At 38.9% G+C, this 21,467-nt stretch overlaps 1 protein-coding gene across 2 annotated transcripts; it reads right to left on the bottom strand.

Moving 5' to 3' along the window:
- Window positions 1-570: 570 nt before the first annotated feature.
- muc2.1 (mucin 2.1) lies at window positions 571-20,114 on the bottom strand. Of its 2 annotated transcripts, XM_065957126.1 has the most exons (45): window positions 20,020-20,114; window positions 19,659-19,914; window positions 19,453-19,567; window positions 18,460-18,550; window positions 18,233-18,366; window positions 17,921-18,137; window positions 17,432-17,557; window positions 17,183-17,297; window positions 16,930-17,080; window positions 16,714-16,827; window positions 16,543-16,612; window positions 16,317-16,454; window positions 15,767-15,931; window positions 15,558-15,652; window positions 15,347-15,473; window positions 14,973-15,228; window positions 14,791-14,843; window positions 14,601-14,704; window positions 14,236-14,387; window positions 14,006-14,144; window positions 13,576-13,686; window positions 13,276-13,455; window positions 12,484-12,723; window positions 12,218-12,374; window positions 11,351-11,479; window positions 9,902-11,035; window positions 5,357-9,367; window positions 5,086-5,246; window positions 4,748-4,922; window positions 4,409-4,656; window positions 4,049-4,232; window positions 3,743-3,953; window positions 3,460-3,635; window positions 3,291-3,360; window positions 2,824-2,924; window positions 2,690-2,721; window positions 2,432-2,609; window positions 2,196-2,300; window positions 2,070-2,110; window positions 1,822-1,944; window positions 1,597-1,695; window positions 1,371-1,499; window positions 1,245-1,284; window positions 1,043-1,166; window positions 571-922 (listed from the first exon to the last, which is right to left on the bottom strand). In XM_065957126.1, exons 1-45 carry the CDS (start codon window positions 20,093-20,095, stop codon window positions 712-714), a joined length of 11,064 nt encoding a protein of 3,687 aa, XP_065813198.1. In that variant the 5' UTR covers window positions 20,096-20,114; the 3' UTR covers window positions 571-711. The 2 variants fall into 2 exon arrangements, with proteins under 2 accessions (XP_065813198.1, XP_065813197.1); XM_065957125.1 differs by having other exon boundaries at window positions 5,357-11,035.
- Window positions 20,115-21,467: the final 1,353 nt, after the last annotated feature.

The raw sequence follows: 21,467 nt of genomic DNA, 5'->3' as shown, positions 1-21,467 counted from the left end.
TTAATGGAGAGGTGTCAGAGTGAGGGGGCTGCCCACAGCGAGCACTCCAGAGCAGTTTTGGGGTTCGGTGCCTTGCTCAAGGGCACCTCGGCAGTGCTCAGGAAGTGGACCGGCACCTCTCCAGCAACCAGACCATTTACCAGACTTGGTCCGTGCCGGGACTTGAACCGGTGACCCTCCGATTCCCATCTGCCGCCCATTACTAAATAGCTTTTCTGCCTTTCTGAGTTTCAGAACCATGGCAAGCTTTCAAGGGATTCCAAAAAGGCAGTTCGTGCTGGATGTTCGATCCAAAACTCAATTCTTCTGACGGGACCTTAAATTGCCCTGCCTACCTTCTAAAATCCTTCACAGATGAACCCTGTTGTTTTCAGTTTACTCTACTGTTCATGCCATGTCAACTTCTCTGTAAGCTATGTGTTTTATTTGAAACAAAACAGGAGTATAGACCGCATGAGAGCCTTTTTTTCTATGTAAATTCAGTAATAAATAAATGACTTAATACTTGTTATCGGTAATAATTATGAGTAATTTAAACAACAAGCAAGTAACAAAAGTAGAGATATGATGTGAAGTTGCATTTTTTATTTGAAGAATGGGTAAATACTTTCTCTACAAGTAAATCACATTGTAAGAGAAATAACTGTTAAGACAACATGGGTATACATTTTGTTATCCCTTATGAATGAATCAGTGTTGATGTCCTTTTTCTTAAACCAGTTTGAAGCTTCGCCTCCTGCGAGCATGATGTCCTGCATCTCCAGTGCACTCAGTGTGACTACAGCCACAATCCTCCACATGCATGTATGTGTAGGAAACCACATCTCCATTGAGGCAGTGCAAGTCAACAGTACGATTGCTGTAGTGTGTCTCCTTACAGCAGTAGCAAGAATGCTGCATAGTAGCAGCTACCTCAGAGTATCTGAAGAAAGCAGAGGTAGAATTACTAAAAACTGCACAAACAATATTTAAAAACGAACTAAATTTTAATGAGTTTATGATGTTTTGGAAGAATTAAACATATCAAAAGTATCATCCTTACTTGCTGAAAGTGTTGCAGGATCCTTCACAATAAGGCATATCTACTTCCTGGTAAGACTGACAGCCCTTATGCATGATATATGTTTTCATGGAGCCTTTCTTGCAGGCCTTTTCCCTTTCCACACCTTTTCAAAGAGATTCATAATTAGATTTTGTACATTTCAGTTCTTTCTACCCAAATTTAAAGAAAATGTTATACTCACATGTTTTACAACAGCCATTTGCTGCAGTCTGAATTGTGTCCTAAGGAGTAAAACATAAAATCTCAACACCAACATATGCTCTCACAAACAGTCAATGCAGTCTCATTTGTTTATAGTTTTGCTTACAGGTTCACAGTTGCTCTGCTGGAATGGAGGGCAGACGATGTGTGAGCTAATTGTTGTGAAAGTCTCATTATTCTTAACACAAGTGTAATGCTCACACTTATTCTCAGGTGGTGACCAGGTGTGTCCTTGCTGGTGGGCAGTAAGATATGTAAATATAAATACAGTTATAAATACACAAACACACAACCACACAAAGTCAGAGTCCACACAAAAGTTACCAACTTACCATCAAGAGTTGCTTATTACCATCAACATTTAGGACACATTGTGTCTGTACACATTTCCCACAGCATTTATAGGAACCAGATTCCACATATTCATATCCCTGAGAGAAAGGGAGGGTATTATAAGTTACAAAATCTAATTTTCACATTTACTCAAACATATTCAAGGAAAAAAAACTTCCATTGTAGACTTTGTATGCATGTTAATCGTATGTCATTTCTCTTACCATGTCACAGTTTGTTTGACATTGCTGAAACTTGCATGACACCTTGAATAGACCAGATTTGGGGTCTACCTCATTTGTACAGGTACATTCCTGACATTGGGGAGCAGGAACTGAATCCCCAGGCTAGATGGGAAGAAAGAAAATCAGATTTATACGTTGACGCCATACCAAACAGTAAAAACACTGAAGGACCATAATGATTTGACAAATATAAGTCAAATCATTTTCACATTGGCATTTTTATTTACCTGGTATTCTGCGTCTTTGTGGACACATACTCTTTTAGGCTCTGAAACGAGAAAGAATGGAAATAACGCAAGTCTGAGTCATCTTAAGGCTGTTTATAAATCCAAACTATGAGTGTAAAAGCTCACCACATGTAAGTTCTTGGCAGCATTTTCCCTCAGGGACATTAATATTTGGGATATATCCAATAGGACAGTTACTACTGATTCCTGGGCAAGTGTTGGGGCGACATTCTGTTGAGAAAATAAATGTTCAAATGTTCAAATAGTTCATAGTAAAGAGACATTGTCATTTTTTATCTTTTGAATCGAGCATTATGAAAACAAAAGAAGACAATTGTAGTCATTGAGGCAAAATGTCTTACCACAAACCAAGGTTGAGCAGCAGTGGTCCGACGGATTTGTTTGGTTGACAATGACAAACCCAGGGACAGTGCAGTGTGTAATAGGTGGTACTGGGCACACCTTTGCCTTGCATGTCACAGTCTTTGTAGACTCCTCACATATGCAGTCTTGGCATTTGTACTCAAACCTCTCATTAAACTGAAACCATGAAATTCCATTAGTGGCTTAATTGCATCTTAACAGAACTGTTTTTTATACACGATTAGAATACTACTCACCTCACGAGGAATACCCTCGGGATCAAGACATCCTGTTGGAAAATAAGAATTGCTTTTGGACTACATGACTGATTTGATATATTTGAAGCTCTAGAAGCTCTAGATTAAGACTTCAAGTTATACACCACACTTACCACACTTATCAACACATATGCCAGACTCCTTGTTGAAGAGTTTCATTCCATCAGGACAAAAGCAGCCCTCAGTCGTGAAGTTCATGGTTGGCTCATTAGGACTGTAATATTGAATCATCAAGAAGAAATGGTTTATTTTTATATTTATTTAACAAAGCACTCTGGTTTTTTGGTTGTTTTTTTGCACTAATCACCACTGCACTATTGTTTATTAAGTCTTGTACATATTAGTCTTTGCTTATTTTATGTTAACATTTAATGTTGTACTTTTTGTACTACAGTTTGAAGTAGCCAAATTCCTTGTGCATGTAAGCATACATGACCAATGAAGCTGATTCTGATTTATTCTTTTTAATGTTATTATGTTTTCAAACACAAATATTATCAGTTATGATCATTGTCTCAGAAAATGATAATATGCAAAAGAAAGCTAAAACAATTACACTCTGTTTTTTGTTGACACTTACTTGTCTTCACAGGTTGGCTGTTCTGCCGGACCACATGGCTTGTAAATTTTGTCTGATGGGCAGTCACTGGCTGTTAGTGAAGAAAAGACATCAACCAAGTTTTTAATAAATACGGAACAGGCTGCTGTCATTGCTGATTAAACTGATCCAAACATTTAGGGTAACTCACCACACAGTGTAGTGTGGTTCCTCCAGTGTAGGCAAACTCCAGCTTGAGCACATGCAGCAGCATACGTCTGCAAACTTGTGCATTCCACTATTGGGTTCGAAACATGGCAGCTATCAAAAACACAACCTTGGTAGAAATTGTCGGGAGAAACAAAGCGATGGCACTCTGCAAAGAGACTGTGAAAGCAAAACACACAAACAAGAGATGTTGCATTTTTCTGCATAATGTCAATGTTGATAGGATAAATGTGAAAAAAAACTACAATGGATTTGATACTCTTTACCTGCTTGTAATCAGGCCACACATGGAGTCTGGTTTGCATGGAGTTAAGGTTGGGGGGGGTTCAGGTATATTGGTGGGCAGTACAGGAGGGATTTGGCAATTTGGTTGGTAAATGTGTGTTGCAGGCCAATAGTCAGCCATCACTGCACAACTTTCAATGAGCTGGCCTCCAGGTAACATGCAGTCATCAGCCTGGTTGTTATTGCATGTTCCTGACAGCAGTCAAGAATAATAGTCAAGTTAATTTTACAATGTAAACTCAAATAAATTATACATGGCAACTGGAGAAATGGAAATATGTCCTTACCACAATGACCCTGTGTGTTTTTGCCAAAGTATTGAAATGGAAGGGTGACACTAAAGCCAGTTATTCCAAATGTAATGACAACATTTAGACGAGGGATCTCCAAGATCAAGTTAATGCCAGAATTCAGGATCTTAACACCTTGTTGTGAATACGGTAGTTTTAACAGTACTCTGTCTTTCAGTGCCTACAATGGAAGCAGATACATAATTTATGACCAGGAAATACATAATTATAAAGTGATAAAAAAAAAGACTTATTATTTATATTTAATCTACAGTACATTAACAGTCAAATGTACCCCAAGTTAATCTGGCAACATTTTTTGAATGTTTAAGCAAGCTTTCATAAGACCATTAATACCTCTAACTGTGCTGCTCCAATAAGGTTATGATTCACTAGTGTGATCACTTGTGTTCCATATGATACAATTATGGATCTTGGACAGGAAACATCTTCAGTTGGATCACAAAAGACATTGTCAATATAAATCTTTAAATTATGTATCGGTAGAATTTCCTCCATCAAGACATAAGTACAGTTTCCTTGATAACTGTAGAACAATCCATCAAATGTGATGTAATGAGGATCTCCCCATCCTTCACAAACACCTGGGAAACAAAAAAGAATAATTATTTAAAATGTATGCCAAACAAAACAACAAGAAAAATACAACTCATCTTTTTAAAAGAAATTGCTTACAGTCACAGGCGTAATGTTGGCAGCAGTGGTACTCGTCATATACAAGAGTTGGTTTTTTTCCATTTGTACAAGTGATAATCTCAATGGGTGGACATTCATATGGAATAATTTCTATTGTGTTATTCTCAATACATCTGGCCATTGTGCAGTTGCACAATACGAATGTCTCATTTTGCTGATTTAAAGAGAGAAAATTGTAATTTTTAGTTCAAAGATTTCAAACAAACAAACAAGAAAGCCATTTCATGTGAAAATATGCATTATTATTTAATGTGCTCTAAACATACCCTGAAAAGTAAAACAAAGACTCACGTGAATGTTTACATTCATATTCTTACCACAACATCCCATTCAGGGCAGGTAGGTATATAACGTGTTGTTGTCGGCATTGATGTGGTTGTACAAATATCCGTCTTATTCTGAATCTCACAAATATCAGAACATATCATTGTGAGACACACCCCAGATCCAATGTGTACCATGTTGAATATGACATCTCCTTAAAGGTTACAAAAAAGATTAAGAGAATATTAGACATTGATGGAAATAATCCAGACCTTATATGAATTGTCACTGTTGAAGACATAACTTGCGTTTTTCTTTTCTTACCTGGTTTATAATGCTTGCCATCAACTATACAGAAGCATACAGTAGTGGTACTCTGCGTGGTTGTTACAGTTGAAGTGTGCGATGTAGTTGATGGTTTGGACATGGTTGGATTCTCACTGACGATGGGGAGAGGATGAAGTGTTGATGATGGCACTAGGGTACCATTGACAATTGTTACCGGCGTAGTTGGAGATTCTGTGGTTGGTTCAGTTGGTGTAGAAGTAGGTTCTGTAGTTTTGATTGGCTCTACAGTTGTAGTTGGCAGTTTTGTGGTTGTTGTTGGCTCAGCAGATGTACTTGTTGGTTCAGATGTTGTAGTTGTAGATTCTGTGGTAATGACTGGTGGTGAAGTTGTAGTCGGAGGTTTTGCTGTTGTGGTTGGCTCCTCAGTTGTCATGGGAGTTGTTGGTGGCACAACTTTTGTGGTTGTTGTTGGCTCAGCAGATGTACTTGTTGGTTCAGATGTTGTAGTTGTAGATTCTGTGGTAATGACTGGTGGTGAAGTTGTAGTCGGAGGTTTTGCTGTTGTGGTTGGCTCCTCAGTTGTCATGGGAGTTGTTGGTGGCACAACTTTTGTGGTTGTTGTTGGCTCAGCAGATGTACTTGTTGGTTCAGATGTTGTAGTTGTAGATTCTGTGGTAATGACTGGTGGTGAAGTTGTAATCGGAGGTTTTGCTGTTGTGGTTGGCTCCTCAGTTGTCATGGGAGTTGTTGGTGGCACAACTTTTGTGGTTATTGTTGGCTCAGCAGATGTACTTGTTGGTTCAGCTGTTGTAGTTGTAGATGCTGTGGTAATGACTGGTGGTGAAGTTGTAGTCGGAGGTTTTGCTGTTGTGGTTGGCTCCTCAGTTGTCATGGGAGTTGTTGGTGGCACAACTTTTGTGGTTGTTGTTGGCTCAGCAGATGTACTTGTTGGTTCAGATGTTGTAGTTGTAGATTCTGTGGTAATGACTGGTGGTGAAGTTGTAGTCGGAGGTTTTGCTGTTGTGGTTGGCTCCTCAGTTGTCATGGGAGTTGTTGGTGGCACAACTTTTGTGGTTGTTGTTGGCTCAGCAGATGTACTTGTTGGTTCAGATGTTGTAGTTGTAGATTCTGTGGTAATGACTGGTGGTGAAGTTGTAATCGGAGGTTTTGCTGTTGTGGTTGGCTCCTCAGTTGTCATGGGAGTTGTTGGTGGCACAACTTTTGTGGTTATTGTTGGCTCAGCAGATGTACTTGTTGGTTCAGCTGTTGTAGTTGTAGATGCTGTGGTAATGACTGGTGGTGAAGTTGTAGTCGGAGGTTTTGCTGTTGTGGTTGGCTCCTCAGTTGTCATGGGAGTTGTTGGTGGCACAACTTTTGTGGTTGTTGTTGGCTCAGCAGATGTACTTGTTGGTTCAGATGTTGTAGTTGTAGATTCTGTGGTAATGACTGGTGGTGAAGTTGTAGTCGGAGGTTTTGCTGTTGTGGTTGGCTCCTCAGTTGTCATGGGAGTTGTTGGTGGCACAACTTTTGTGGTTGTTGTTGGCTCAGCAGATGTACTTGTTGGTTCAGATGTTGTAGTTGTAGATTCTGTGGTAATGACTGGTGGTGAAGTTGTAGTCGGAGGTTTTGCTGTTGTGGTTGGCTCCTCACTTGTCATTGGAGTTGTTGGTGGCACAACTTTTGTGGTTGTTGTTGGCTCAGCAGATGTACTTGTTGGTTCAGATGTTGTAGTTGTAGATTCTGTGGTAATGACTGGTGGTGAAGTTGTAGTCAGAGGTTTTGCTGTTGTGGTTGGCTCCTCAGTTGTCATGGGAGTTGTTGGTGGCACAACTTTTGTGGTTGTTGTTGGCTCAGCAGATGTACTTGTTGGTTCAGATGTTGTAGTTGTAGATTCTGTGGTAATGACTGGTGGTGAAGTTGTAGTCGGAGGTTTTGCTGTTGTGGTTGGCTCCTCAGTTGTCATGGGAGTTGTTGGTGGCACAACTTTTGTGGTTGTTGTTGGCTCAGCAGATGTACTTGTTGGTTCAGATGTTGTAGTTGTAGATTCTGTGGTAATGACTGGTGGTGAAGTTGTAGTCAGAGGTTTTGCTGTTGTGGTTGGCTCCTCAGTTGTCATGGGAGTTGTTGGTGGCACAACTTTTGTGGTTGTTGTTGGCTCAGCAGATGTACTTGTTGGTTCAGATGTTGTAGTTGTAGATTCTGTGGTAATGACTGGTGGTGAAGTTGTAGTCGGAGGTTTTGCTGTTGTGGTTGGCTCCTCAGTTGTCATGGGAGTTGTTGGTGGCACAACTTTTGTGGTTGTTGTTGGCTCTGCAGTTGTTGTTGTAGATTCTGTGGTTATGACAGGTGGTGAAATTGTAGTAGTAGGTTTTGTTGGTGTGGTTGGCTCCTCAGTTGTAGTGGGAATTGTTGGTGTTGTTGTAACTATTGTGGTTGTTGTTGGCTCTGCAGATGTAGTTGTTGGTTCAGATGTCGTAGTTGTAGATTCTGTGGTTGTGTCTGGTGGTGAAATTGTAGTAGTAGGTTTTGTTGGTGTGGTTGGCTCCTCAGTTGTAGTGGGAATTGTTGGTGGCACAACTTTTGTGGTTGTTGTTGGCTCAGCAGATGTACTTGTTGGTTCAGATGTTGTAGTTGTAGATTCTGTGGTAATGACTGGTGGTGAAGTTGTAGTCGGAGGTTTTGCTGTTGTGGTTGGCTCCTCAGTTGTCATGGGAGTTGTTGGTGGCACAACTTTTGTGGTTGTTGTTGGCTCTGCAGTTGTTGTTGTAGATTCTGTGGTTATGACAGGTGGTGAAATTGTAGTAGTACGTTTTGTTGGTGTGGTTGGCTCCTCAGTTGTAGTGGGAATTGTTGGTGTTGTTGTAACTATTGTGGTTGTTGTTGGCTCTGCAGTTGTAGTTGTTGGTTCAGATGTCGTAGTTGTAGATTCTGTGGTTGTGTCTGGTGGTGAAATTGTAGTAGTAGGCTTTGTTGGTGTGGTTGGCTCCTCAGTTGTAGTGGGAATTGTTGGTGGCACAACTTTTGTGGTTGTTGTTGGCTCAGCAGATGTACTTGTTGGTTCAGATGTTGTAGTTGTAGATTCTGTGGTAATGACTGGTGGTGAAGTTGTAGTCGGAGGTTTTGCTGTTGTGGTTGGCTCCTCAGTTGTCATGGGAGTTGTTGGTGGCACAACTTTTGTGGTTGTTGTTGGCTCAGCAGATGTACTTGTTGGTTCAGATGTTGTAGTTGTAGATTCTGTGGTAATGACTGGTGGTGAAGTTGTAGTCAGAGGTTTTGCTGTTGTGGTTGGCTCCTCAGTTGTCATGGGAGTTGTTGGTGGCACAACTTTTGTGGTTGTTGTTGGCTCAGCAGATGTACTTGTTGGTTCAGGTGTCGTAGTTGTAGATTCTGTGGTTGTGTCTGGTGGTGAAGTTGTAGTAGTAGGTTTTGCTGTTGTGGTTGGCTCCTCAGTTGTAGTGGGAATTGTTGGTGTTGTTGTAACTATTGTGGTTGTTGTTGGCTCTGCAGTTGTACTTGTTGGTTCAGGTGTCGTAGTTGTAGATTCTGTGGTTGTGTCTGGTGGTGAAGTTGTAGTTGTAGGTTTTGCTGTTGTGGTTGGCTCCTCAGTTGTAGTGGGAATTGTTGGTGTTGTTGTAACTATTGTGGTTGTTGTTGGCTCTGCAGTTGTAGTTGTTGGTTCAGGTGTCGTAGTTGTAGATTCTGTGGTTGTGTCTGGTGGTGAAGTTGTAGTAGTAGGTTTTACTGTTGTGGTTGGCTCCTCAGTTGTAGTGGGAATTGTTGATGTTGTTGTAACTATTGTGGTTGTTGTTGGCTCTGCAGTTGTAGTTGTTGGTTCTGGTGTCGTAGTTGTAGATTCTGTGGTTGTGTCTGGTGGTGAAGTTGTAGTAGTAGGTTTTGCTGTTGTGGTTGGCTCCTCAGTTGTAGTGGGAATTGTTGGTGTTGTTGTAACTATTGTGGTTGTTGTTGGCTCTGCAGTTGTAGTTGTTGGTTCAGATGTCGTAGTTGTAGATTCTGTGGTTGTGTCTGGTGGTGAAGTTGTAGTAGTAGGTTTTGCTGTTGTGGTTGGCTCCTTAGTTGTAGTTGTTGGTTCAGTTTGCTTGGTTGTAGTGGATACTGTAGTTGATGAGGTTGAACTGGTTGTAGTTCCACAAATCTTGCAACATACTCTGATCTTATAGTTGAAACACTTCCGAGGAGGTTTTAACTGGTCCTGTTGTCTACAAGTTAAACCCGTTGACAAATCGCAAGCAACCACCTGACCAGTTTGACTAATAAAGTCATTAAAGTCTGTGTCAGGATAATCGGTTGCTCTACAATCAATATCTATTTTACTTTCACAAATTTCTTTACCACTATTTGTGATGTTCTCATATGTTTCCCAGTCACTTTTGTCTTCCAGTGGGTTGTGCACATCATACCACTCAGACCACTCACAAGTTATAATACAAGAAGTTGTGGGAATTGTTGTTGGTTGGGTTGTCACTTTTGTGGTTGTGGTTGCCTCAGCAGTTGTTGTCTTTGATTCAAATGGTGTGGTTGTAGATTCTGTGGTTGTGTCTGGTGGTGAAATTGTAGTAGTAGGTTTTGTTGGTGTGGTTGGCTCCTCAGTTGTAGTGGGAATTGTTGGTGTTGTTGTAACTATTGTGGTTGTTGTTGGCTCTGCAGTTGTAGTTGTTGGTTCAGATGTCGTAGTTGTAGATTCTGTGGTTGTGTCTGGTGGTGAAGTTGTAGTAGTAGGTTTTGCTGTTGTGGTTGGCTCCTCAGTTGTAGTGGGAATTGTTGGTGTTGTTGTAACTATTGTGGTTGTTGTTGGCTCTGCAGTTGTAGTTGTTGGTTCAGATGTCGTAGTTGTAGATTCTGTGGTTGTGTCTGGTGGAGAAGTTGTAGTAGTAGGTTTTGCTGTTGTGGTTGGCTCCTCAGTTGTAGTGGGAATTCTTGGTGTTGTTGTAACTATTGTGGTTGTTGTTGGCTCTGCAGTTGTAGTTGTTGGTTCAGATGTCGTAGTTGTAGATTCTGTGGTTGTGTCTGGTGGTGAAGTTGTAGTAGTAGGTTTTGTTGGTGTGGTTGGCTCCTCAGTTGTAGTGGGAATTGTTGGTGTTGTTGTAACTATTGTGGTTGTTGTTGGCTCTGCAGTTGTAGTTGTTGGTTCAGATGTCGTAGTTGTAGATTCTGTGGTTGTGTCTGGTGGTGAAGTTGTAGTAGTAGGTTTTGCTGTTGTGGTTGGCTCCTCAGTTGTAGTGGGAATTGTTGGTGTTGTTGTAACTATTGTGGTTGTTGTTGGCTCTGCAGTTGTAGTTGTTGGTTCAGATGTCGTAGTTGTAGATTCTGTGGTTGTGTCTGGTGGAGAAGTTGTAGTAGTAGGTTTTGCTGTTGTGGGTGGCTCCCCAGTTGTTGGTGGAGTTGTAACTTCAGCTTCAGTTGTGAAAGGGGTCAAAGTTGTTTTTGTCAAAGGTGTAGTTGTGGCGATAGGTGTAGGTGTAGGAGTAGTTGATGGTGGTGGTGGTGGTGGTGGAAGACAAGTTTCATTTGTGAATATCACTGTTGTATTCTTGCATATTGCATAGTAGCACATTCCCAAATTGTCAGTAACATTATAAATAACTTCGTCTTCCTCATATCTAATTCCGTTGTAAAAGCAACCTGGACAGTCTTCAACACACATCTGGGTATCCTCGTCAAATATGGGCTTATCTTCGGGACATACAGGGTAACAGCCTGTAGAAGAACAAAGAATAAAACATTTATTATTAATTGTTGTTTGTAATTGTGTATATATAGGGTCTAAAAAATTGTTAACCTGTACAGCTCTGTTATTTTAATATTTTTTATCTTTTTTATTCTTTAATTGTACTTAATTTTGTGTTTTATTATGACTTTAGCTTTAGCAATGTTAACATATGTTTTCTAAACTAATAAAGCCCTTTGAATTGAATTGAATTGAATTGAATGTAGATGGATGGATGGATGGATGATAGATAGATAGATAGATAGATAGATAGATAGATAAAGGGAGACAGCGTTCTCTCTTACCTTCCAGGTTTGGTGTAGGGCTGCTACACTGTCCTTGTGGATTTAAACAGGTCTTGTAGCAAGGTGTGTGACAAGGGTTGTAGTGCCACTTGCAATCATCAGGACTGTTGTAGTAATCACAGAAGACAGCTAGGAAGAAAAGAAAATTGGTATGTTTAGTTTTAATTGAAGGAAAATGAATTAGAAAGTCAATAGAAGACAGCCTAAACTTCAAGTCCACCTATCTCCACCACTCCAAATGACAATAATTATAAGACAGTTTAAAAATAATGAAACACTAAAAAGGTGAACTACTTTTAGTTTATGTTTCGATTTAAAGAAAGAAGAAATCATTGTAATCTTTGAAGAACACTTTTAAGAAGCATGCCCTGCGTGATGCAAAGTGATGGCCTGTAATATGGGTATTGCAGCTTTAATTAAATTTGGGTGTAATTGAAAAATATAATTAAAAACACAGAATATTGACTGCTCTGTTTATACCCACATCATACATATTTAAGAAAATATCTAAATTATTTAGAATTATCCTGAACCCAGGCCCTAAATTTAATCTCAGGGTGGGGTTGGGTAATATATCAATATGATTATAATAAATTGGTTTGTTTAAACTTCAGATTTTCAAAAATTTTAATTGAGATTTTCTCTTTAAATTATTCTGCCACTCCCTTGGGCTACCGTAGTTCACATCCGTTTTTTTTGGTATTTTATAGGTTTAAAAGAAGCAAAACCTCTTTTTTTTTTTTTTGAAATGTCTTTGTTATTTATTATTTTAGAAGAAGAATAAATCGATTAAATTCATCATTCAAGTTGGCTGTGAAAAAATCAGAGACCCAGCCCTATCGCAGCGTAAAATTATTGTTTACTTACGGCAGATTTCTGGAGTTCTCCATGCAACACAAACATCAGCCTCATTACAAGCCTGAGCATAAGCTGCAACTGCTGTGCAGAAGCACTCACAGTCACCTCCAGAGTCACAGGCACATGAGTCTTTCACACAGTTTTCATAAAATGGACGAGGAGCCACCTGTTCAGTGAAGCAAAAAGGTAGATTTTGAAAAACATGTAATAATGAATTCATGTTTTCAACAATGGAACTTGTAATAATAATACAGTAGGAACAAATCTGTCTTTACCTTGTTGTGGCAGTTTTTGAACGTTTCCCCAGTTATAATGCTGCACATCATTTTTGCCCAGTGATGTCGATTTGGTCTTGCTCCACAAGAATCAACATTTGTATCTACGTCTGGACAGCTGCTTGACACTTTCCAGCTGTTTGCAAACTCTAACACATTGCTCACTGTGAGCTGACCCTGGGTGGTAAAGTCATTCTGTCCATCACCATTAAAATCTCCACACAGGCCGCATACTTCTCCCTGTACAGCCATGCAAAAGAAGCCCATTAATTCCTTTAGATGATAACAATATCCCACAAACATACTCTTTGGCAAGACAAGTGAAAATTATTATCTAAGCATAATATTCTTATGTGCCATGTTAAAAAAACAATCTGTTGTATACTGAGTATTTGATAAATGTTGTAAAAGATTCAATGATAGCAACTGACAATCAAAAGGTAGTGTCCCAAAATAATAATAATAATAATAATGATACATTTGATTTATATGCACTTTAAAAAAATTCAAAGACACTGTACAATAGTTAAAAACAGTCTGTTAGGACAGACTAACATACATTGCAACATTACACACAAATCATAAAGATAACAACAATAAAGGTAAACTACAGAAAATACATCACAATCATACATTAAAAGCTTGTTTAAAGAACTGAGTTTTGATAAGTGATTTGAAAGTAGGAGGTCAGCAATGATGTAAAACAATGGTATACCATATCAAAACTTTACCACCAAACTCTTAATGTAACAGATGGCATTCATCACCACTGAGCCAATCATTGTGACTTACGCTGTGCTTTGGGTCCAGGAGGGTACGAACAGTTGTTTTGCGATCCCATATAACTGTTAGACCTATGGCAGATTCTACGACCAAATACAAGCCAACCGTCCTTATTTTGTACTGAATCTGAGCGCCATGTCCCAGGTCCTCCTCCTCATGTTTACCCTTTGATAGTTTGACTTCCATACGCTGTAATGTTAAGGTGATTCATGTCACTTTTATTGCCATCAATCATTTAATTTATTGTTTCTAATAAAAGTCAATATTCAAAGCACAGAACTAATGTCAGGTGTTTGTATGTGGTCTTACCCCAAGTTGGATTCTGACAGTTTTGGAGCATGTGGTGCCAGTTGATCCACATGGTACATTTTCTGTGATCACTCCGAAGTTGTCATGTATGGTTTTATTCCCACAGTTGTTCTTAAAGGAGAAGAAATCATTAAACGTTTTGCTTGTTTGCATCACAGGAAACAAAGACAACTGAAATATCTAAAGTAACATTGGCAATACTTGTTTGTCAAAGATGATACATGGGTCATCTTCTTATGGAAGATTGTAAATGGGGGTTACCACCAAAGGTGAGTCAAATGTTAACATTTTAATACATTATTGTACTTGACCACATTTGTATTCCTCTGATCATTATTCAGTGTCCATGGGGTAAAATGAATGTGCAAGAAGAGAGGGATTTGTACAGACATTAACTGCCATTAAGATGACGCTGATGTGTTCTGTTTACCTTAACAGCAACATAGGCACAATGTCCTTGAAAACCATATGTTCGCTGATCAAATGTGTTGTAGTGACCACTTCCATAAATGACGCAAGTTCCTGGACATTTGTTGTTTGTGCACTCCCAGTTTCCACTTTTGCAGGTACTAAATGTATGAAGAATTGGTTAAAAATAGTCATTTTAAGATAGTATCAGCCAACAATGCTACACTGTATTTCTGATAAAAACCAACATACCATGTGTTGCACTGATTAGGAATTGTTGATCCAGGGACATAGAAATGCCCACCATGCTGACATGGACATTGGTTTTCTTTCACACAGGAACCTTTGCCATCATCAAAGAGGCCAACTGGACACTGACAGCCTGATTCACACTCTGTGGAGTCCTAGGAAGATTGAAGAGTAACAGTAATTAAAAAACAAGAAAACATTACAGTTGCTGTTAACACATTACTATGGAAAAGTCCAGTAACTACTTCTGAAACTAGTGAAACTTAACAGTGTGTTACATCCTAAATGAATTGTACTGTCCATTATTAAATGTGGTTTAAAAGTATAATGTCCAGTTATCATTTAGACACAGCAGAAAAAAAACATACACAGTCATCACTGTCGAGATTTAAACATGTCCGAGCACACTGAAGTCCGAGCTCTCCTGTGCCAGCAGCAGAGCAGTTGAAGAATACTTTTGGAAAAGGGCATGCTGTAACAGGAGTAGAAACTGATTTAATTAACATCATATCACCCAGCTCTTATGTTAAAGAAAGCAAACAAAACAAATTAACATACCTAACGAGCGGGCTCTCCATGAACGGCAATGAAGCACTCCATTGGTACACACACTAGAAAATAAAACACCAAAGATAAAAGTTTTCTTTCAAATACCAAAATAACAATTTTCTTTGACTCTAGTGCTGCATTCATAATTAATTTAAAGTCCGATGACACTAAAATGCAAACAACTCACTCACCAGTGCTCATCTTTAATGCTGATGGACTTTCCTGGCTTGATGTACCCTTCATTATGGTAACAGGGACACTTTTCCATGGTGACACAAATGCCATCATCATTAAGGTAGAGACCCTCAGAGCAGGAACAGCCATCCACAGGCAAGAAGTCAGAAGTACAGCTCTGCTGCATAGAGCCCAGTGATCTGCAAGTCAACTGGCATCTCTGATGCTTGTATGAGAAGGTCTGTGATTCTGGGCAGTTCCTTGAGTATTTATCTGCACAATGCAAGGATAGATACTTAGTACTTAGCTTAATGACTCAAAAAGAACATGTTAAGCAAACTCCAGAAATCATCACTCAACTCTACCACAACTCTAGGAAAGAAATTCTTACCACACACGTTCTCTCTCCAGTCTGTCAAAAACACTCCGTTTGATGCACAAGCTCGTGCGTAGGAAGAGAATACTGCACACAGGCAGTCTTCACTCTTCTCACAGTTGCAACTAGCATAAGTGCATCTCTGCAGAAGACAGGAAATACTTGATGAAGATTGTGGTGCCATAAAAAAATGTGAGTAAATGAGAAAGATAAGTTTTTGCTGTACCTCATAGTAAATGTCAGCATCCACCACTGAATGGCACTGCGCAAAGGTGCTACTTGGACTCAGGAGTAAGGCGCACCAGTGTTTGGCATAATTCTCTAAGAATTGAGAAATAACAACCTTTTTTCTTTCACATGTCTAAAAATATGTTAAACTGTACTTGCCTTTAATAAATAAATGTGTGTAACAGTAGATCAATCAGTGCGTTTTACCATTTTCCACACTTAGGGAACAGGGTTCATCCAGTCTTTCTTCTCTGTCTCTGCACATGATGTTAGCCTTCCAGGAGTTAATAAAAGAGGCTGCCGTTCCTTCAACAATCCCCTGAGGAGTCTTCATGTCATCAGACAGGACCATGTTGTAGTTCCCACATAAACCTGAAAAAACAAAATATTTCTGAATTAAACAACAATTTTATCAGCACTTTTGCAAAACAAACCACCAAACAGTTTGTATAAAAACAGAAGGAGGAAGTGTAATGTAATGAAACTTTCAAAATGGATATGACAACTCAGGGATTGTGAAATTTGATCAAATCAAACTACTATAAAGATAATCAAACAATTGGCTACAAACTGCAGCTGCAGTTTTGCAGATCTATGACCCATCCATCTTATTGAACCTGTTATATATATTTATACCAGTACATCAACAGTATTAGTGTCATTCTTGTCTGAGTGTAGTAAGAAGCAACCATCAATTTATAATTAAAGCAATGTAAACCAGAATCTTTTGCTTTTAGAAGAAACATTTAAAACTTGCCACGTGTCTTTGCTCTGTAGCTCTGCTCCAGGGTGACATAGACTTGCATGAGAGGCACATGCTGAATTTGAATTTGCAATCCAAAACTGGTCTGGAGCAAGATGTGAAAGGATGAAGCGCGGAAAATGTTGATATCACCTTTGAATAAAAGAGAAAATAAATTTGTTGCATTTTTTGTTATGCTGAAATTAAAAATCTTTTTTGAGTTTCTGATAGTTTGACCCACCAGAGTTGAATGGTAAACTGATGGTCTGCATATTCTGCTTGACTGTGCCATCAGAACTGAACATTAAAACCTGTATAAAAACACAATAACTCATTAGGACGTTTCAGACATCAATGTGAATAGAAGACTACAGTCTTCACTTACAGGCGACTTTAATTTAATTTAACTTACATTGTTTCTGTCATTGTTCAAAAGAACTTTCAGCGTTTTAAGACAAGTGTCAAACTTCTGATTAGCACACGGGACCAACTGGGCCAGGATGGTAAACTTTGGACTTGCATCACCCTGAAAGATATACGGATAGTTTGTGAGTAAAACTATATAAATAATTCTTAAATAATCAGCTGATTATATAATTTGATTAGTGCAAATGTATGACTCATCCACCTTGCTTTCCACCTTGGCTAGGGTGTAGTAACATTCCCCGTGGAAGGTGTAGGTTTTCCCATCAAAGGTAGTTACATGTGAACCTTCTTCAACTGCACATGTAGAAGGAGTCTGACGGCTCTTACAAGCCCATCTACCCTCAAAACATGTACTAAAACAACACACATTATTTAGGTTAACGAAATGATTTGAAAAACACAATTAAATACCACAAATGAAATACCATGGTGACATCATGAAACATTTGACATACCATTCCTCTCTGCCCTGTCGGTGAACCTCACCGGAGTCATAGATTCTGTCGTGTTTGCACTGACATTCAGTTTGAGCGATACATCCTCTCAAGGATATGTTATCAAATACAGTTCCTGAAAGTGACACATTTCATGTTAACATGAGCATTCACAGACTAGGAAGATGATGTCTGGGAACGTCTTTCAGTGCATTAGAAATTTAATTGCAAGACTATAAACTTGAGCATACACATGTTAGCAGCACTAACCAGTAGGACAGAAGCATCCATCCATCTTGTGTTCCTCACACATTGAACTTGTGTCTTGATGTGTGCATGTGTCCATGCAAGGGGAACCACTCTCTTCATAAACCATGTTGTACGGGCAATCTTTAGCTGCGAACAAAAGAAGAAAGTGTTAATTACTAGTTTATCAATGGTTAAAATAAGCTTGCTTTTTACTACACTGAAAAAGTATTGACCTGTATTATTTTGCCTACATTTGAAATTACATTTACATGGAAATATTTTCCATCCATAGCATCCACAAGTGTGAGGACAACTAGGAAATAATATGCAAACCTGACACACAGTGAAATCAACCAGGAAAGCAGATCTCCCTCATTCTTATTTGTGCAGTTCTTAAGTTTAAAGTGAGTTGCATTCCACAGATCACATTTCAGTGATTTATTTCCCTCCCCACTCCCATATAATCAATTATTAAGATAACAAAACAGAGAAGAAAACAATCAATGTTACCACAGAACTGAGGGGTCCTCCAGTTGGGAGGCTCCCCTCCAGCATGGGAGCACTGTCGAGAGAACTCGGACAATGTGCTGCAGACACAGAAGTCATTAGATCTGTTGTTACAGCCACACATGTCCTGCACACAGGCCTTGATGTAAGGTTCTGGATTAATCTGATTGGTGCAGGAGCGCCAGGACTCTGAATGCAGCATTTGTTCACAGCTGGTTTGCTAGATGGGAAAGGGAGACAAAATGACTCTGTTAAAAAGTCTATATACATCAATAAATACTAATATTGCTATCAACTTATGAAAAGTAAACTCACAAACTCTTTGCATAAATCATGCACAGTCACAGCCTCCAGTGATTCATCCTCCTTTTCATAAGGGTCCTCACAATTGTCGTTTGGACGATGGACTTTCTGATTGTTGCCAAATTCAATGGAGCTGATTTTGCGACCTGCATTTAATTGTAAGTATGATGTAAAATATAAATGTAAAGCAGATTATTGTTAAAATACATAAATGCATAAAGTATCAAAGCCATATCTACCGTTATGAATAAACTCATTGTGGACAGAGATGCCATTGAAGTCTCCACAAAGTCCACAAGTACGATTAGCATAATCAGCATCCAGTTCCACCTACAACACAGCAGAGGGGTTATTACACTTTGTTTTAAATTCAAACACTCCTATTGTGCTAATGAATACTTGGAAAGCAATCAAAACATCTGTGTATTACAATCATCTTTTAAATGTTATAAATGAAATAACTAATGGTTGTGTTGGGATTGTAGCATCGTTTCAGCTTAGTTACCACAACAGTTTTTTGAATAGCATAGAAAAAACTTTGTCTACAGATTGTGTCCAAAGGGAAGAAATGTCTTTTTTGGCTTTTCTTGTGTTAATCCAGTGTACCCCAAAAACCCCAATTGTGTGTGTTTCTTGTGTGACAATTGTGTCCAATTTGTTTGTAAAACTGCCTGTGAGTTCTTTTGTATGATGTTCTATGGACCAGTGGTTCTCTTGTCTAGCCTCAAGATCCACCCTCGATTCTTCCATGAGAAATCGCGACCCAAATTTCTGATATTTTTAAACCAACCAGATTTATTTAGTGTAAAATTGTGCAGCAGACGTTACAAAAACATGTGGTGGAGTCAAGACCCACTAAAAACTGCTACGCGACCCACTTTTGGGTCCCGACCCACCAGTTGAGAACCACTGCAACAGACTGTCTTATATTTACATGGATGTTATCCGCTGATGTGTTGCTAAATGTGCACTAGCCTAATTCAATAAAAAAAAATGCACCTGATAAAAAAGGCAGCGGAACGGCAATAATGAGAAAAGTTAATACCTGCACCCTTCATCCACTTTCTCAATGCCTCAGTTATTTTGTTTAATAATCCCAAAAAATCTTTTGACCTGATAAAGGTCCAAGTATAGTCGGAACAATCTGATGATTTCATTTGTTTTCCCGATGCCTTGTGAATCATATCACGAGAACTCTAGAAATTGAACAAATTCATCATGAAGTTTTTTACCATGACTGAATCATCACCATTCCACATGACAACAACGCCAACTTTGGATTGGAGCTTGATGTAAACAGCATTTTTTTCCACTTGTACCCCTCCGTTGTAGTATGGCAAGTGGACACTGTGAAAAAGAACATTTTATAATCATTCACAAATAGCATAGAAGTGAGACGCACATATTGCTTTTTGGTGTACTAGACTTGATTACTTACGGAAGGCCATTGACAGTGACCAGGGTCTTAGTGAGGTGGAAGGAGAGGTCATTGATGGTAACCACCACATAACCCACTGTTGGGTTTCCATCATTATCCTTCCTCTTCATGTGCACGGAGAACTCCTGGTAGGGGGAGTGGCAGTCAGAGGCCAAGTTGTATTCACACATACCCGGGAACTGGTACACGTCACCATCAAATGTCTTGAAGTGCTCTCTGCCCCATGTGCTGCAGATACTGCTGACATGGTTGCGAACTGTGGAAGATTTGTAAGTTTAGAAAAACAGGTTGCGTTACAAACCTGAAAAGACCCGACCTGAAAAGTGTTGCACTCAATCCTAAACAATCATCAGCATTTTACCCTGTCTGGCCTGGACTTCGCTGACACTGGAGACAGAAAAAGCAAGGAAACACAACCACAGAGAGCTCCACCTCATGGTTGCAGCTGTGGGCTTATGGTCACCAAAGCAGGTAATAGTCAGAGTGCACGTAAGCGCCCTTTATATTAAGACTGGACATTCATTTGCTCACACCCACTTTTTTCAAGTGGGAAATGAAGGTTTATTGGAAACACATGGCCAACGTGCTGAACGGGTGTTTATTTACGCCTTTAACAACTTCAATATAATAATTACAACATCCTCCATATCTTTTAATGACCAAATATGTTTGCACTTCACTTTAGATTGATTTTACTTGAGATGTATGATACCATGTTGTAAAGGAGGTGTTTGTTCATCTAACTATCTCATGAAGTAGCTGCATACTTTCGTCTTGAAAAGAGAAAATCCTGTGCCAAAAGTCCAGAGTGACTGAAATGTTGTGATTTTTTTGTAATGCATGTTGATGCTGAGCAAGGGTAGTGTGCAGAACTTTTTCTTTTTAAGACTTTATTGGCAACCGTAAAACAGACGACAGTGTGCTCCTCATTTTAAATGTATTCTTTAAATGTTCATTCTATGTTTGGACCGTCTATGTATCAACCCTACATTCAAATGATGCATTATTTATTATTATAATGGGACTAATTTTTAAAATGTAAATTCATATTTAAAATGTAAGTAGGAATTTCCTCACGGGGGTTGATAAAGTATATATATAAAAAGAATGAAAGGACAATGTAAAATTGTAATTAAAAAAAAACTCCAATGCACAGGATAGAAGCTGTCTCATCAGAGTTTGAAATAGGCGTCTACCTCTATTGACCTCAAACTTTAATACACGTGCTCAAGCTATATTTTGCAATGAGCCTGCGTCATCCTATTTGCCATCTGCTTCACATTTAAATTGCAGGTAGATGATTAACAAGAGATTTCATTAACAAGAGATTTCTCAGAAATACCTCAGCATTCATTGACCTTTTAGTAGACAGACACTCCTAAATCATATTCAAGCTGACCTGTGACAACTACCAGTACTATGTATGTATTTATGTTTTTAAGAAGTGTCTTCATGTTTGTCGTTAATGCAAGAATGCACACGTATGCACAGGTTTTTACACAATATTTGCAAAGAAGAGAAGACCTGAAACAAAGACTGCAAGCGATCAAATTAGGACTTTTTCAAAATGTAAACAAAAATAATCCTTAAAAATGTTCATGAGATAGAAAACACATTTTATGTTTGTTAAGCTTCAAATATACGACTCAATGAACAATCTGCAGCCACAGAATGTATATGTGTACATAAGGACTTCTTCTTCAAGGCCCTTTGATTGGTTGCTTGGTTAAAGCCTACACAACATAACTTACATTAATCTCAACTCTACTTTTTGACCAACACATGTACCAGCTATGTTAGTTAGAACTA

This window comes from Labrus bergylta, chromosome 7 (genome assembly GCF_963930695.1).
Source record: "Labrus bergylta chromosome 7, fLabBer1.1, whole genome shotgun sequence".
NCBI lineage: Eukaryota > Metazoa > Chordata > Actinopteri > Labriformes > Labridae > Labrus > Labrus bergylta.
Note: the sequence above shows the minus strand (reverse complement) of the source record. Positions and strands in the feature narration are given on the sequence as shown.